The sequence below is a fragment of the Amphimedon queenslandica genome, unplaced genomic scaffold (genome assembly GCF_000090795.2).
Source record: "Amphimedon queenslandica unplaced genomic scaffold, v1.1 AMPQUscaffold_13518, whole genome shotgun sequence".
Lineage (NCBI taxonomy): Eukaryota > Metazoa > Porifera > Demospongiae > Haplosclerida > Niphatidae > Amphimedon > Amphimedon queenslandica.
Window position 1 is genome coordinate 320,512 of NW_003546246.1, and position 17,557 is coordinate 338,068.

The following is a 17,557-nucleotide window of genomic DNA, read 5'->3' on the forward strand; positions in this document are numbered from 1 at the left end:
ACTCATGGCGTATTCTTCTGAAGGAGCATAATGGTCAGTGCATCCACTGATACTACAATGCACATCAGCTCCACCTAATTCCTCAGAGTTGATGGACTCCCCAGTAGCAGCCTGTACACAACAATCAATTTGATGTTAGTAAACAAAATAATTTCATTAATTACAAAAAAGAAAGGGACTAACACAATAACTTTGTCTCGGTCACACCTAATGATTCACATCCATATATACAGCCCACTAGTACACACAGATGCATGTGTTGTGTTCCTTCCGTTTGTGCATACCTTAACTAAAGGTGGTCCCCCTAAATATAATGATCCAGAACCTTTCACAATAACAGCTTCATCACACATTGTAGGTATATAAGCCCCACCAGCTGTACATGGCCCACACACAACAGCAATCTATAATCATATAAATATGTTTGATGATGTGAATAGAATAAAGTACGTTACTTGAGGTATACCCATTGATGAGAGAACAGCTTCATTTCTAAAGGATCTCCCACCATGCTCTTTGTCAGCATAAATATCAGCCTAAGTAGATTAAAGATTATATGTACAATGTATATGCATGTGTACATGTACATAAACAAGCATAATGTACATGTACGTGTAGAAACCAATGGTAAATACATGTACATGTACATGTACATAAACATACAATGTACATAATGTCGAAACTAATGATAAAGGAAAGTGAAGACTATATTCTCATTTCCTCAACTGTGATAGTACATAGCAGCCACATAACTTTCCTTGTACAAGCTAGTATTGGCATTACATGCATAACATTTGGCAATATTTGTTAAAAGCATTGAATAACATACAAATGTAATTTATTAATAAATTAATGACATTAGAAATACATGTACATGTTGTGGAAAACACAGCAGTTTCTAACAGAGCTCATAAAACTGGCACATTCACAGCTACATGTTGACATGATGAAAAAGAGAAATTCGAATGTGACTATATCCCACAGAGGAGCAATCAAAATGAACCAGACAGATACCACATCAAAGAGACTCTGATAACATGTTTGCAAAACTATAAACAACTCTTTATGTCTATATACAGACTCTAATTAAATTATTACCAAATTTTATCCATACAAATAGAAAAGTATACATGTACACTAATTGATTAATATGATACTGTTTTATTATTAAAGGACAAGGAGGACAGAGACCATTACCTTGGTATAACACACATAAAAGATATACATGTACATGTACTAGCAAAGTAAAAATGCAATGTACACGTACATGTACATGTATATGCCATATAGTAGTACCTGCAATGGAAGAAAAGCACCACCTGAATCAACCAGATAAATGCAGGGGAGTCTGTTCTCCATGGCTATTTCATGCACTCTTAATTGTTTCTTGACTGAAATGGGAAAAGCTGTCCCACCTTTAAATATCCAGTCATTCCCAGATATAATACAATACTTTCCCATTATTCTAGTAATTGCTGTAATTGTTCCAGCATTCCTGATGGAACCATAAGGCAAATTGAGACCAGCTGTAGTGGATAGATACAGCAAAGGTGACCCATCATCACTGAGCAATTTAATGCGATCAAACACTGAAAGTTTTTTTGATCCTTCAGGAGCTTTTGCCGATAATACATTTTGACGTATTGTCTCCATCTTCTTGTAACAATTCATATTAATTTCAAAACTATCATTGTTGTCTTCATTAATATTATTGATTGAGTAGGCTGATGGTATGTGTGGAAAACTGCAGTTGTTAGATCTAGTGTCTTTACTGTCATGTAATTTCATGGAATGGGAAATGCGTGATAGAGAACTAAGGTGAGAAATGGGTCTTCTTAATAGCATCATACTAAAGAAATCTAAATACAATTATAAAGGCCAGCAAATACACCACTTTACCTTATCATTGAGTTATCAAGTATAGTAAGCACCGCCTACACCCGCCCAGCGCTGCTTAATAGCTAGCCCTGCCCCCTTCCCACACAAATAATCACATTTTTTTAAACATGGCGGGTAACGTAGAAAGCCAGCAAGAGAAGAATCTGAACGAGCGATACAAATTAATGATGAAGCAAGTCGGAGCTTCCGTGTTTTTTGGAGTAATCTCCATTCTCATTGTTATGGTGAACAAGACCGTTCTCACCACATATCAGTAAATTCTAATTAAAGCCCAATGTTGTGTACTATTTTGACTATTTCAAGAATATTTTTAGATTGTGGAAAATGTCCTTTATACCTGTAACTAAAATGTAGTGACTATGATTGACACTACAATAGTCTTATGACTGGGAATTTCTACTTTACTTTAGTAGGATGGATATTTTTTGTGGGTTGTGGGCTGGATGATGTTACATGTATGTGGGTGGCTGCTAGCCTACCTAGTTTAGACATGTACACTTGCATGTATGCATAGCTGTATCCCTGGAGTCATATTATTGGTAAAATTGATTTTTGACGAATTTTCCATTACTAAAGCATATATCCAACTTTCCTTGCATACTTGTAGCTGAATGACAGTTTTTCTAAGAAAATAATCATGCTACACTATTGACACAGGATCTCATTGTGACTTATATGACAAAAAGTTTCCATGAAAGGAGATAATAGCATTGCCATGATTATAGTACATGCACATGTGCATACATGTGTACATGTACATTGTGTATTTTACAATATTCTTATTTGAACTACATCTACATGTAAGTGACATTAACTGTTAAATAGATGATTTTCCCTTTCTTTGCATTCATAATTTACACATGGTTCAGCTGATTTTTTTCGCTAGGTTTCTGAGCATGTGTAGCTTATTTACATGTGCATGTACATGTCCATGAAGAGCATAGAAAGTTTGCTTCAGTGACTTAACGTTTGGTAAATTTGGCAAAATTGCAATCACCAAACCTTTTAATAAGAATTTTGCTTCATCTTATGCTCCAATTTTTTCTCCCATACATTATTCACACCTCATTTTGCATTTTGCTGCTAGATTGATATTTAGTGTGTTTATTATGATATGGTTTTGTTCATTATTAATGAATTTATTGAAAAATAGATTCCACTGTAAGTTCTCATTGGTTGCTTCATTAACATGCATGTAATATGTATGGGCCATGGGGTATGGGGTAATGAAGTACATGTACACTATGCATTCAATCTCTTTTGTAATGTCAGTTTTTGTCCTTTTCCTGGTTATTTTTGCAACATGCCTTTCAGTTTTTAGGGAAGTGTCCAAATGGTTGACGTGTGTTATTACATGAGCAAGCACTGTTTATTTTATCTGTGCAGAATGTATGCATGCAGTTCTTTTCCTTTTCTATCTTGATGTACATGTGCATGTACATGTACATTACGTATCTACATGTACATGTACATGTAATATCTTTGTCATTGCAGCTCATATGTACAGTGTATGTACGTGTACGTGTATCAAGGACTATAAATTTTTACATGCGTACATGTACATGCATGTATGTATACAAATGTATGTTGAAGTGACACTTATAATGTATAACGATGCTTTAAAGTATTTCCTTTCCTGTGCTTCCTGCTTTCGTGTACTTGATACATATACATTGTAGATGCAGTTTATCTCTCCTATTTTCTCAAAACTGAATGACCAATTTTATTTTGCAATGCCTTTCTAAAAGCATGGTGTTTTTTAGTTTATTTATTTTTTGTTTTCACTTGAGAAATGTGTGGTACGTGCTAAATGTAGTCTTATTTTTAAAATAAAATTATTATGCTATGCAATTTTGTTGGGTTACCTAATTGTGTTGTATCACTAACACTGGATCTGCATATAACAGTTAATTATGATTGTTTGTTACATATTCCACACCCTTATTGTTGTGGGCAATTCATTATTTTGCTAGTGCATGTACTTTTATGAACTTGAGAGTAGTAACAGAATCAGTCTCAGGTTTCTTTATCTCTCTGTGCTCTTGTCTGGCTTCATTCTTTTGTGATGATCACTTAGAAGCCAGACAGCATGAGTGTATTAGCATAAGTCTTCTTATGACTTGTAGGGTTTTTGTTTAAATTGGTGTGTCTAGATGACATAGGGCATGTTGTGACTTATGCTTGATGGTACTAGTGAGTTTTGTTTCCATTTACTTTGTAGGGGGTAGGTGGGTTATATCCTGTGTTCCTCTTATACTCCACATGGAGGCTTAACAAATACATTTTGATTAATGCAACTCTGGGCACATAAGATTTCACTTGTCATTTCCTTAAAATTGTTACCGGCTATACATGTATGTTTTGTTTAGTTTATATTTCGTTTGTTATGATTGTTAGTCTATGTTATCCACTATCGATCTTTCCCTTTAGTTTTCCATCATTTCAAGTGGTTGGTCTTGGACAGGTAAGAGTATAATGACATTCTTGTTGTCTATTATCTTATTGGCTCCAGATAGTAGCTATTATATTTGTTGCTCAAACAGCCAAGATGGCTGGACTAGTCACATTTCCTGATTTAAGTAAAGACCAGGTGGTTAAGGTAGGTCCTTTGTAGATGCATAAATAGGAAATGAAAATATGCTTGTCCTGCCAAATGGTTAAGACATTAGGTGGTGCTTTACTGGTACTGGGACTTGGAGACTGGCAGAAGCCTTTTCTTAGAAGTCACCTTTTTGATATATCCAAACCAAATCCCACAATGACCCTCCCATTACACCTGTTTTACTGAGCATAGTCATGCTAAATATATATTTATGTATTATCTAACTTGAGCCTGTGTTCTCTTTGTGTAGGTTTTTCCGTTACCAATTTTTTATATTCTTAATCTAATATTTGGCCTTGGCAGTACGCAAAAATTAAGGTCAGTCGTCTATAGGCTATAGTCATGGCTTACATTGTGATTCACATGCGTGTATACAAATTTTACACTATAACCGTACTCTAATGTTTGTGTAACATTACTATTATATTTATATTTCATTTTATTTGTTGTTAAAAATGTATTTTTGTTCTATTGTGCTTATGGCTAGATGCAGTACTGACCTCAATTAGAGTGTGTTTTTAAAGGTTTCACTGTATGTAGTATGAAGTTGTATGTTGTATTAGACAAAAGGCCACTGTCTGCATTATAGGCTATACAATATACCTCTTCTAAGAATAATACTAGCTGCAGTCTGTATGTGACCTAATCTTTATATTGAACTCTAACCTTATGTCATATTGTACTGTTGCTACCGTAAAATCTAGCAGATACAAATTACGTACACATGCTGACATGTAGTACATGTACATGTACATGTACATTTGGAATCAAATATACTGTACACAAATATAGTGTACATGTATATGTGCAAAATATGGCATTTCTGGCTGTATTTTTTCTTTTATGGTCCATTCATTAAAGTTAAGTGTCTCAAATAAAAGCCTCTCATTATGCTTACAACTCAAGACTACTATTACTACTGTATGTTTATACTGCTTTTGAAAGATCGTCAAACTAGTTGCTTCATGATATGTTTGTTGCCAACAATTATTCTGACTGAGGTGGTTGCCAATATTATTATGTGTATGCATCATGTTTAAAGGATATTACGAGTTGTACCAGCGTCGCCCGTTCTTAGAATAACAACTAATGATATGATTATATTTACATGGTAGGCAAAAATGATGACTTTTCATGTATCTGCTGTTGTAAAATTTATGAACGTTTAGTGTATAACTGTGTCTTTGTAGTGTAGTCTACATGTATTGATTGTCTTATTATCAGTTGTAGTTCTACTGTAGCTGCATGTCCTTCATGTGCTTTTATCGCAAATGTACATGTACGTGTATTTGCTTGTACAACGTATGCATGTGTATATATTTTTGTCATAATTACGATTAACAATTCTAACAATAATAATAAAAAATGATTATTGTAGTGGCGTGATGTGTATGTCTGTGTGGTACACATTGTGATTATGATAGTATTTGTTTGGCTTGTACTACTAGTGAACAATACACATGTGATAGTGTTAATTGTACTACCGATAAAAGTGTATAAATGTAACTTTGTGCTTCTATCAATTCATTTGAAGTGCGAACATGATATGGTATGATTGTACGTACGGCGTAATTAAATAATCTTACATTATCTTATATCATCTTTTTGTTTTAGTATTCCTATGTTCACTGTCCTACGTCGATTCACACTCATATTTGTGTCTCTGGGACAGATTTATTTGCTCAAGTAAGCACATGTAACCTATGTGTGTATGTTAGCTCCAGACACCATTCAGACAATTTTAAATTAATTATTACACTGTGTGTGTGTTTATCTGTTTAATGGGATACATGTTTTGTCTACCTATGCACTTTCTTAATATTGTAAGCCGTTAATTGTTTATTTTTTGCTAGTAAACGAGAATCTTTTGGAGTTAATGTCACTCTTGTTCTCATGATTCTTGGAGCTTTTGTTGCTGCTTTGTAAGTTATTTTATACATTGTGGCACATGATTACTTTATTAGAAAAGTAAATCTGTTAATTAGGTGTTTAGTGCTAATACTGTGTACTGTTTTGTATTTGTAGTGTGTATTTTTAGTTTGTTGGGTATCATAAAGTTGGTCATTTGTTTGTATAGCGTCAGGTATTGTGGTGATCATATTCATGTACTGAATTTTGATTGTATGTTTTTTCTACTAACCATTTAGTTTATTTAGTGGCCATGTCTCATCATAACTTCATGTTTTATATGTATGCATAGTGACTCATTAATTAGGAGTTGAAGTACATCTACATGTACACCTGTACATGTAATTACATCATGACTGAACTCTATGATGCTCTAGCTATAAAGGAGACGTGTAGTTAGTGTAGATGCATATTGTACTATGCTGTCTATCCTCAGAAGATTTCTGTAATATTGTATTAGCTTGTTGATATTTAATATTCTTATGTTAATTATAGCGAGTAGTATAATGTGTAATTATTTATGCTGCCAATTTTAGCTAATGTTAATCATTCCAGGCCAATTTGTTTTTTAAGTTATTGTAATGTGGGATATGAAATTGCATTTTGTGGTGATGCATGGAGACTGGGCATGTACAGGACTTGTATTTTTGATGTTCATGCATGTGCCTTTGTGTGCATTCTTTGTAAGGGAGGGAAAGAGTTATTAAGTAGGAATTAGGTGTGACTCCTATGGAGCAGCCACAAGTAATAGCCCCATAAAACATTACCAGGATGGCAGTATTGCTGGAATTCTGAGAATTAGAGTAGACCAGATGGAGCATTTTGAGTAAAAGGCGTACCTACATGTATCCACACCTTATCAGCACTACATGTATTATGACACAGCTGACCACCACTAATAGTCACTCCTACTGCTGCCTTTGTATCTTGATGACATTTAAAAGTCTATAGTATTGCTTGTGTATAATAATAATAATCTATAGACAATGCTATCTACTTGTTTTGTAGGAAGCATGATAGTATACTATAATTATTACTCTACAAATTATATTTCTTGTACTACATGTACATGTACATGTACATGTGTATGATGCGTACACATCTGTTTCTATATGACTTGTAGTATTACTTTAATTATTTATGCATCTATATGCTACTATTCTTGCTGTTTAAAGTGAGTTCTTGTAATTTGTACTTCTCAGTTAGTCAGTAGTAAATGTAGTCACATTATGCTCATTTGCTCATTATTTAACTTGTACATGTGGTTTGATAGATACATTTTAAGTCCTTATTTCTACTTTATTGTTATCAGTATACAAGAGAATGCAAATAGGAAACTACAAGGTATAACCACTATTCTTTATGGTGGTCAATAGTTCATTTTTTGTCCTTTTTGTCATTGTTCATTGTTATGCATGTACAATGTATATCATGCCTGTACATATCTTACTATTTTTTTCTAGGGATGATTTGGCTTTTGATGTCATCGGTTATACTTATGTCATTATCAATGATGTTGCATCTGCTGCTAACAGTAAGTATAGCCCTCACTCTAAATGTATTTTGTATACTTGTATGTATGTATTTATATTATAATGTGAATTACATGTATGTCAGAAAGTGCAGTATATGTTATTTCTATTTAAAGGTTTACATTTGTATTTTAGTTTAAGGCTTTCTTTCTTATGTGTATATAGTTTAAAGCTCCATACTATTTATTTAATAAATAATTAGTTACATGTATGTTCTGTCTGTGTTCTGTACTTATCTCGTTAAATGATGCTCCAAAGTGGGAACATGCCCACAATTGTTACTTTCCTAGACTAACTATCTCTCTGTACCGAAGACTGTGTTAGTTACTGGGAGGATATGATTTTCTCACAAATAAACTTTATGTGTATACTTGTACATGTACACTACATGAACTTTTTTCTTCCTTCTCTTCCTTCTCTGTGTACTAATTACTTGTAGCTTTACCTGCAGTATGTACATGTTGTACATATACATGTACCTGTTGTGTTTATTAATCTGCTTCAATGTATTATATTGTTATTTTTGTTTTTAGATTTGTACATAAAAAAGAAAACAAGTGGTGATGTAAGGAAGTACATACCATTAATTTTTTACAAATTTTTTGTTGCTTAGATGGGAAGTTATGAAATCCTGTTTTACAATGCATTGTTGGTTCTTGTACCAGCTGTCATTATTGCTGCCCTGACAGGAGAGTTACAAAAGGCATATGACTATGATCAATGGACTAACCCTCTCTTCCTTATTAACTTTTGTCTTTCTGCAGTGATGGGGTAAGATGCATACTACTGTTCAGATGGAATTATTGGCAAAGAGAATTTTGGAGACATCGATGGTTGATAGCTTAAGTTTTACTATGTGACAAAACTGATAACGTGTTGCCAACTACTAGAAAGTTTTAATTTTGTCATTTTCCTGAAAGTCATCAAATTGCCAATTTAATGCTTCATCAAAATGTCCCTTTATACGGTACTAGCCTACTACAATCACCTTTCTCTACTATATGTTCCTATACAAAATGTGCATGTACATGTACATGTACGTGTATGTAGTATACCACAAATTAATTAGGTGGCTTCTATACTATTGCTGATTTACTTGTTCATGTAGATCATTATACTTTATCTGTTGTAGTTCATGAGTGCAATGTGTGTCGTAATACCCACTATACCCTTATGCCAGCTTCATTTACTTATTGGTAGGAGTTGTTTATAATAATGACCAGTTGATATTTTGCATGTAGTAATAATTGGATTGGGGATTTTTTGCAAGTTCATGTACGTGTGCATGTACATGTACATGTACATGCATTATTTGTCTTTTTGTACATGTTTTTATTGCTCCTACAGTTGTGAGAGGTAGTTGTAGCATTTAATTTACTCTTAAAGACTGATAGAGTGGAACAGGATATTGTGCTGCCCTTATAATTTGTATTTTCTTGGCTGTCTCATTTACTATTAGCATTCATAGTATTCATTGGTTTCTTGTGTGTAGGTTTGTGCTGATGTATTCACAGATTCTCTGTACTCAGCTTACATCTGCATTGACGATGGTGGTCGTAGGATGCATTAAAGTTAGCAAATTATTAATAATGAAACTTGCCGGTAATATTGTTAAATTGATGTACCAATAATGCTATTGTTGTCGATAGAAAGATTATAACTTATACATTTATCAGAACTCATTCATGTATTTATTGCTGTGAAATGATCCATGGATAGTTATTTGTGGGATAGGCAATCAACAGTCATGGGTGCATTGCTATGCATATCAATTATGTTAACTCCCTTTGTCATCCTACCATTCTGCAAAGAGCCCTTGCCAGTTACTAAATGTTGTTGAATCTCACCACAAGACAATCAGTTTGGTAGTTTGGCAAATGTAGTTTGTGGAATTTTGTTTTAGATTGTTAATCTTTGGTCTGAATAGCAATAACTGTGTATTTAAGCTTGTGAGTCTTGAGGGTGATGTATTCTAAAGTAATAACATTATTCTTACATTTAGCAGGGCTTTTCATTAAAACTGACATCCTTTTGTTATATTTTTAGAACATAGTCGTGACGTATGTTGGAATGTTCGTTGGAGGCGATTATGTGTATTCACTGGCAAACTTTATTGGAATTAATATTAGGTATGAAGGACGTTTTCAAATCTTATGTTGTGGTGTAATTTTGCAGAAGCTTGCGTGCTAAACTTTAAATTTAATGAAAGCTACATTAAATCCTTTAGCTGCATTACTATGATGTTGTATGTTGTACTTTCACTTGGCAGTAAAGACAGCAGATCTAGCTGTTTTACTCTAGAATTGTCTTAAGCTAACTATTACTTTTTGTTATAGTGTTGTGGCTAGTTTGGTCTACTCGGTAATTAAGTATCGTGAATCTGTCAGTAATCGTTCAAAACCAGCAACTAGTGAAGAAAATACCAGTACCGCTCCAAGAAAATAACATTATTTACATGTTATTGCTATTTATTATTATTATTATTATTATTATTATTATTATTATTAGCCTGGTATCAGTATTTCTATTACTATTGCTATTATTATTATTACTAGTATTATTATTGTTGTTGTTATTGTTACTATTATTATTATGCACACTGCTTTTAGTTTTGTGGTACATTTATGCATGATAGTGGTACACTGTAATTTCCTAAGAATTAACATGAATTTTTAGACAACGGAAATTAAACATTATGATGGTTTCTATTGTTCTTGTGTAAACAATAAGCAGAGTACTTAAGTGTCTGCGGGGCTATCATTGTTACTAGAACGCCTATTTGCAGACATCGCAGAGAAGTTGAGCAGAGAACAAGACATCATGTCTGATATGAGAAACTGGTCCTTGATTCAACAAAGTGCTAAGCAAGCAGGAGCTGTAGCAGGTAGTGCAGCAGTACTGGACGATGCCTCAGAATACAAGACGGTGAGTTTAATGTGGGCTGTGTAAATTATATTAGATCTTTGTTGTGTTAATTTGTGCAGGACCAGCAGCGCCAGTTCATAGAAGCACTTCTTCCTCATGTTCGCTCTTTTGCCTTTACTTGGCTCAACCTTCAGGCTCGCAAAAGAAAGTTTTACAAGGACAACGACAGACGCATGACAATGGAGGAAGAACGGCACTGTAAGGACGAACTGGATTCCGAGCCACCAGAGGTGAAGAGAAAGTGGGCATCACAGTTGCTAGCAAAGCTCCGAAAGGACATCAGACCTGAGCACAGAGACTATTTTGTCAAAGCAATCACAGGTGAAGTTCAGCCATGTTGTGTTCTCTCTACACCGGACCAGAAAGGGAAGATGAGGAGAATCGACTGTCTGAGACAAGCAGACAAGGTCTGGCGTTTGGATCTGGTTATGGCTATACTCTTTCATGCATTTCCACTTGAATCTACGGACGGGGAAAGGCTGGGGAAAGTGGTAGAATGCCGTAACCCAGCTCTCTGTGTTCAGCCTCATCACATACAAGTGACCGTCAAGGAACTGGACTTGTATCTTTCTAACTTCGTTTGTCCCCAAGGTATGTACAAAGCATACTTTTCCACGTGTCTAACATATCATCCAGCTGTAATAACAGTATTCATTGTGTTTCTCTCTCCCCACAGGCATTCGTCCTGAGGACATCAAAAAAGAAAGGGAGCATTCCTTAAGAAATTTGCATGTCAAAGGTGCCTACTCTGCACAAGAATTATTTGATCAGCACAGAAGTAAGTCTATTGCATTGCATGGTGTAAATTTTACTATTTATTATTACACTCTAGTTCCTATTACTAATGCCACGAGTTTTGTATCTTATTGCTACCATCCATACACACGCAAAAGGCAAATACCTGCATACGGAGATCACTTTACATCACAAGACTGGTACGCATCACAAGCACTCTCTTACTCTAAAGCCATCAAAATGGAGCCATCCTCCACCACATATTGTTATGCTAATGACACTACTGGTGTTGCAGCAATGCATCCTCACGCTTCAGCTGTCTATCCTAGCCCAGCATCAATAGATCCCTACACTGGTCATCACTACATTGCTGCTGCTAGCTATGTACAGAGCTCACAATATTGCAGTAATCCGGGAATCGATTCATCATATCAACCTTCTGCTAGTAATGGTACTGGTTATTCAATGATTCAATATGTACCTCCTAGCCTGGCAACAAGTGTGAGCCCGGTTCCAAGTCCTCAAGATGGCTCGACTTGTTTAAGCAATCCATTAACGCCACCTCATGACGAAAGTCTAAATATTCGAAATTCACCCTCAGCAAGCCCTTGCTCAGTTCAGGAAAGTGCTTATCAAAGCATAATTCCCATACAAACAATATCGGGGAGCATTCACTTGCCAGGTGAGATAGTTTAATTACTTTTTTTGCAATTGCGTGAATCTAAGAGAAGTACTTTACGGTATTTGTCATCTTTTAGAATCCCCCATATCTGATTCAAGATCACCTGGAAAAGATACAGTACCATTAATAGGTATGTTGTTTCATTTACATGTAAATTTGCATGCTGTTGAAAACTATGAAATGTTTGTTTGCCTGACGAAGCCTTGTAAACAGTAACATGATACTCCAAACTGTAGCCCTAGAAGTAGGTGATGAATAGTGGATGATTAATCTTTGACTTTCCTTTATACTATACTATTTTTATTCCACTATAGACTCTTGGGATATGTCCTCCACTTCAGTCTATTAAAGATTCACATAACCTATCACTCTTAATTTCATATGACTGAGAATCTGGTGTCCTTCACTTGTGATATATAAATATATAATATAAGAGCTGAACAACTTTTTTCTCTGCTCACAATATCTTGCATCAGAACATTATCATTATAATTCATACGTCATCAGGTCTCCTATTGTAATATAACTCTTTATTTGTACACAACTAGTCCTGTACCAACCATTATTTTTGTAGTAAGAATAGATAATAATAATGATATTAATAATAATAATAATAATGATAACAATAATTATAACAACTATATTAATTTAATGTATCTAGTATTGTACATAATTATACAGGCTACCTACAGGTATCAATCATAACATAACACAATTATTATTAGTTTTGTAATATATTATTATTTTTACTCCAAATTTGTATTTTCAGAATAATGGTACTCAATTATTATTATTATTATTGTTATTAATCTTTAATCGAGTCATTTATTAACTGAAAAACTTTATGGTCATATATGGATTCTATAATCAGTAACATTATGATGGTATCACTGCTTATTTTTGTGTTTGATTCCTTTCTGTCTAAATACAATAAGGAACTGTTATTGTATATTGTATATCTAAATGAGCATAATCATAATTTGGACACAGGCATAGGAAAAACAAGTTAATTATAATAGTCAGTAGTTTAATTTCAGCTGACATAAACAAGAGAATTGTGTGTGAGAAGGGCACCCCTACTTGGCCATATAAGGCTATTATGTACACACAATGATTATATATATGCTTTGTTACAATTATCTCTTCATATCATAAATCACCAAGGAAAATATTTGTGCTAATCCATAGTATAAGCCACTTAAACAAAGCCAGTCACTTTGGGGCCTATAGATTACGTAATCGAGTTGAAATCATAACTGGGAAAATTATGGTACAACCAGAGTCAATCAATAATCAGAATGTCCATAGCATTAGAATAAAAGTTATGAACTAGTCACTATTGCATTAACCACATTTTCAAAAGTATGTAAACAATAATCTCTGGTTTTATGAAATCAGGAATTTTGGTATACATGCATACATGAAACTTTAACTACTAAGCGCATGATATGTAACAATGCAAAACAGGAATTAACTAATAAAATGTAGTTATTTTTCTGACATCTGGAGCAAAAATTCCAACAGACATATTGCCAAATTTGGTAGGGGGATGAGTACAATTAATAAGGAATGTACAATTCTGATACCTAACTTCCTATTATGTGAAGGAAGGAGGAACAGAGCTCCATACAACCATCTGTCCATTTAAAAATTTTAGTTTCATAAAAAATAGGAGAACATAAAAAATTAAGTATGAGTAATGAATTTATCAGTCATGTTGCACTGTATTGGGTTATGCTAGCTTGATTATTTAGATTTCTCCATTAGAATAATAAACACCATCAAAAAGTAACACAACATTTCTGCTAATTCTTGTCCGATTTCTATTATTAGTGATACACAATAATCAATCATTCACCAATTCATTACCTTTCTTAAAAATAGACTCTTCTTACTTTTATCAGGAACAGGTTTGTCAGTAGGCTGATAATGATGCGACTATAAAATAATAAGAAATTATTAATTTAGCCTAGCTTATAATTACTGCAAAGGTATATTGTGTGTAGTTAGAGAATGACATGTACGTAAGTATACATACTGATGGCGAGCTTTAACCACAAAATGAAATGGATATATAACAATGTACATGCACATGTACACATACAAATCACCAAATCAGGTATTCTTAGAAATACTGTTTACTACAATTGTAGGACACAATCATTAAATTTTTTAATTGACATATTTCATGAGCAATGAGCATATCAGAAGTAGTAACTGTATAGTAACTAAGACAATAATTATAGTTTGGAGGCAGAACCACCGCAAACATTGATTTTGGAATTTGGGACAGCTGTTTGAACAGTTTGGTAGTAAAATTTGTAGTGCACAAAATTAAAGACGAAGATCAAAGTTGTGGCCTTAAGGCACTATATATGGGGTAGGAATATGACTGTCAGTAATGCGATTAGAAAAAAACAGACAAAATAAATACTGCATGGGATGTAGAGCTTCCAATGTGTACAGACATCAATGAGAACAAAGAGGAACAAATTTCATTATACAGTCTAAAATAATGTGTGAACCCATCTCTCCTACATAGGAGTAATTGGCTGGTCGGTGTAGTTGAAGGGTATGATGTGTCTACATTAATAACTAACTTCTAATGGAAATGGCTGCTGTTGAGACTGGTCGGACGTTTGGTCAGATATTACCTGTAATGAAGTAATAGTGAGTGATTAAACAGAACAAGGACTCTTATATAATCATTATACTATGAACACTCCTACATGTGGGCATGTATAAACATTACCTTCAACCATTGTATGAGGTACATTCAACATGTACTATTATATGCATCATGTATGCGTACAGTACTTACATTTTGTAGTTGCTGCTTTAAAACTTTCACATCACTATTGAGCATTGCCCATTCTTCCCTTGTTGGCAAAGTCAAAACATGCTGCTGAATATTATTCAAAGTGCTTCTTATAGAGGCCATCTACACATAAGGTAATTAATAGCAAGCATGATACAGCTAGGGCATGACTTCATTTAATTTAATTTATAAATATCATTACATGTCATCTAACCTCTTTAGCAAGATCAACTAAACAGCCATCATAATGTTGTGTAATAAAGTTCGCTTTCTTAAAAAGCCTTTCATGTCTTTTTTCAAAAATTTCTCTTTGCTTCTTTTCATTTTTCACTAATAATAAATATTAAAAATGCTAAATGTACCTAGGAATTAACTCACTTGCACATAATAAATTGTGCTCCAATTTAGTCTTTTCTTCACTAATGGATTGAGCCAAATCTTTCAAGCGGTTATCTAAGTCATTTACAGTGTTTTCAAGTGATGAACTCAGTATTGCTGATCCGCTTGCTTCTAATCCATCAGGCTCAGGCTCGGGAGATGCAAGCAAATGAGATGGCAATACAGAAGGATTGAGGTTAGCTAAGTGAGTCAATGGAAAATTGTGATCATCAGTAAGTCGTTCCAGACTACTTCTTGATGATGTGCTTTGTATGCTACTTCGAGATGGAGTCCTGTATATAGTAACCGGTAAAGGTATATCAGACCAATATGATCTTTCAACAGTTGTACTGTTACCAGTATAGCGTGGTAGTGTTGCTGAGCCACTTTGAACTCTTGAAGCATAAGGTGCTGCCTTGGGCATTTCTGGTTTAAACCCATTATTATCTGAACCTTGCTTGGTTCTTGTTGCTCCATTAAGCTGCTCCGTTGATAGTGTATGCCTAACTGAATTTTTTCCATTCATTCCATATTCAGAACCAGTTGTTAGGTTAAGATACACATCTGATGTTGATCGCTTTGGACGAGGATTCTCAGATATCCTGTGAGGTAAAGTAGATGTGGCACCAATAGTAGCAGGCCCTCTCATTAGCAAAGAGTGCTTCCTACTCAATGTTGAAGATTGCTCTGCTCCTAAAAGTGAGCTCCTCAACTTCCTTTTGGCTTCATGCTCACATATCATTCTGAAATGTTGTAAATACGTCTTCAATTTGTAATCTTCTTGACCACAGGCTAGTTTAGCAAGATCAATAGATCCTCTAGAAATGCCCAAATGCATTTCTGCAGCACTAAATGCAACTTGAAGACATTGTATATTGGACAAATTAGCTAAGTCCTACAATAGAATGAAGGTTATCTTAATATAAACTTAAAAAATAAACACTTACATTGTAGTCAATAGCTTTATTATTGACAGAATTAATTAGATCACAAAGTATGATTCCATCATAAAAACTATACAAAAATAAACACAATAAAATAATACTATTTAGCAGAAAAATTCATTGCACATTCAAGTAGGCTTTAGAAGAAGATATTTTGGTTGATTTATTTCAATAATTCATAAATTTTAATTGTCTAAAATTTTCATTCAGAATTTTTGCCAACAAAATAAAATAAGCACTTAATAAAAATTTCCTGCTGTACAGTAAACTAATTTCTATATAATATGTCAAAGGGTATACTGATGTGCATTTTGAGCCTAAGAAAGCTGATATACCAATGCATTCTAAAGTGTTCTAATCAGTAAGTGATGTTACTATACCTTGAATAATCTGGAATATTGTGATGGACTACTTTAGAGACCCAGTTTAACAAGTCCCTGTCATCACTTTGCAATGAACTTATTACAGGAGACCCCTTTCCCTTGTTCTCAGTTGCATTATGTGATCCTTCTATAGGCATTCTCAATGTATTTATGAATTTGACATTATTTTGACTTACGTGATCGTAGCTGTTTATCAAAGTGTAGTACTATTGAGTTAATTAACGAAAGGATCTCTTTAATATTGCCACCAACAATTTCTTTAAATTAATTACAGATATCATAGAATAGCATAATAGTGAATCACACACCTTCTGCATGCAAACCAGACACAGGACAGCCATACTGCTGAAGAATTCTGAGGCACAAACTTATATTTTCTAGTTTTTGTCCTCTCATCAATGGATTAGAATGATACTGGCCAAGAAACTGCCCAGCTGCAATAGAAAACTCAATGAGCAATGAAAGTCATGAAAGTACTCACTAATGGTTTGTATTAATCTGACAAGAGTGATGCCATCAGCCAGGTCCACCCCTATATCTGTAATTACATGATCCTGATAGCCATGACTACGAAGCTGGCGATTTACCCAACTGGTCAATTCCTATAAAGAAAAAGAAAAGTTGATTTTTGCATGTTTCAGTGACTGCACTCACTGCTTGTTTATCTCTTGCACCCTTTGAAGACATTTTGCTGCTTGCTTGGAGTAGCCCCGCCCTAAAATGTTTCTACGCCCACCTTTAAACTTTGAAA

At 34.1% G+C, this 17,557-nt stretch overlaps 4 protein-coding genes across 5 annotated transcripts in view; 2 read left to right on the plus strand and 2 right to left on the minus strand.

Moving 5' to 3' along the window:
• LOC100636437 (methylcrotonoyl-CoA carboxylase beta chain, mitochondrial-like) overlaps positions 1-1,948 on the minus strand; it is a 4,968-nt gene extending 3,020 nt beyond the window's left edge. Inside the window, exons 1-5 of the mRNA XM_003382909.2 lie at positions 1,900-1,948; positions 1,297-1,849; positions 456-536; positions 285-404; positions 3-111 (exon numbers count right to left, since the gene is read on the minus strand). Coding sequence (XP_003382957.2) covers positions 3-111; positions 285-404; positions 456-536; positions 1,297-1,849; positions 1,900-1,907 — 871 coding nt within the window. The 5' untranslated portion in view covers positions 1,908-1,948. The remainder of the gene's footprint in view (positions 1-2; positions 112-284; positions 405-455; positions 537-1,296; positions 1,850-1,899) is intronic.
• Positions 1,949-1,986: 38 nt separating this feature from the next.
• On the plus strand, positions 1,987-10,660 carry LOC100635675 (UDP-N-acetylglucosamine/UDP-glucose/GDP-mannose transporter-like). Its single transcript, XM_003382903.3, has 12 exons — positions 1,987-2,152; positions 4,330-4,363; positions 4,412-4,498; positions 4,752-4,819; positions 6,116-6,187; positions 6,355-6,423; positions 7,873-7,943; positions 8,475-8,506; positions 8,555-8,712; positions 9,434-9,512; positions 9,988-10,070; positions 10,278-10,660. Exons 1-12 carry the CDS (start codon positions 2,007-2,009, stop codon positions 10,384-10,386), a joined length of 1,008 nt encoding a protein of 335 aa, XP_003382951.1. The 5' UTR covers positions 1,987-2,006; the 3' UTR covers positions 10,387-10,660.
• Positions 10,661-10,695: 35 nt separating this feature from the next.
• LOC100636562 (nuclear factor 1 C-type-like) lies at positions 10,696-13,157 on the plus strand. 2 transcript variants are annotated; one of them, XM_019998869.1, is made up of 6 exons: positions 10,696-10,866; positions 10,926-11,457; positions 11,543-11,644; positions 11,699-12,283; positions 12,382-12,413; positions 12,598-13,157. In XM_019998869.1, the coding sequence occupies exons 1-5, from the start codon at positions 10,762-10,764 to the stop codon at positions 12,408-12,410; spliced, it is 1,353 nt and encodes a 450-aa protein (XP_019854428.1). In that variant the 5' UTR covers positions 10,696-10,761; the 3' UTR covers positions 12,411-12,413; positions 12,598-13,157. The 2 variants fall into 2 exon arrangements, with proteins under 2 accessions (XP_019854428.1, XP_003382958.1); XM_003382910.3 differs by having other exon boundaries at positions 10,698-10,866; positions 12,360-12,413.
• Positions 13,158-13,922: 765 nt separating this feature from the next.
• LOC109583505 (uncharacterized) lies at positions 13,923-17,556 on the minus strand. Its single transcript, XM_019998889.1, has 12 exons — positions 17,461-17,556; positions 17,288-17,408; positions 17,115-17,240; positions 16,983-17,063; positions 16,804-16,933; positions 16,427-16,493; positions 15,480-16,374; positions 15,316-15,431; positions 15,105-15,224; positions 14,884-14,937; positions 14,153-14,221; positions 13,923-14,106 (listed from the first exon to the last, which is right to left on the minus strand). The coding sequence occupies exons 1-12, from the start codon at positions 17,491-17,493 to the stop codon at positions 14,089-14,091; spliced, it is 1,830 nt and encodes a 609-aa protein (XP_019854448.1). The 5' UTR covers positions 17,494-17,556; the 3' UTR covers positions 13,923-14,088.
• Position 17,557: the final 1 nt, after the last annotated feature.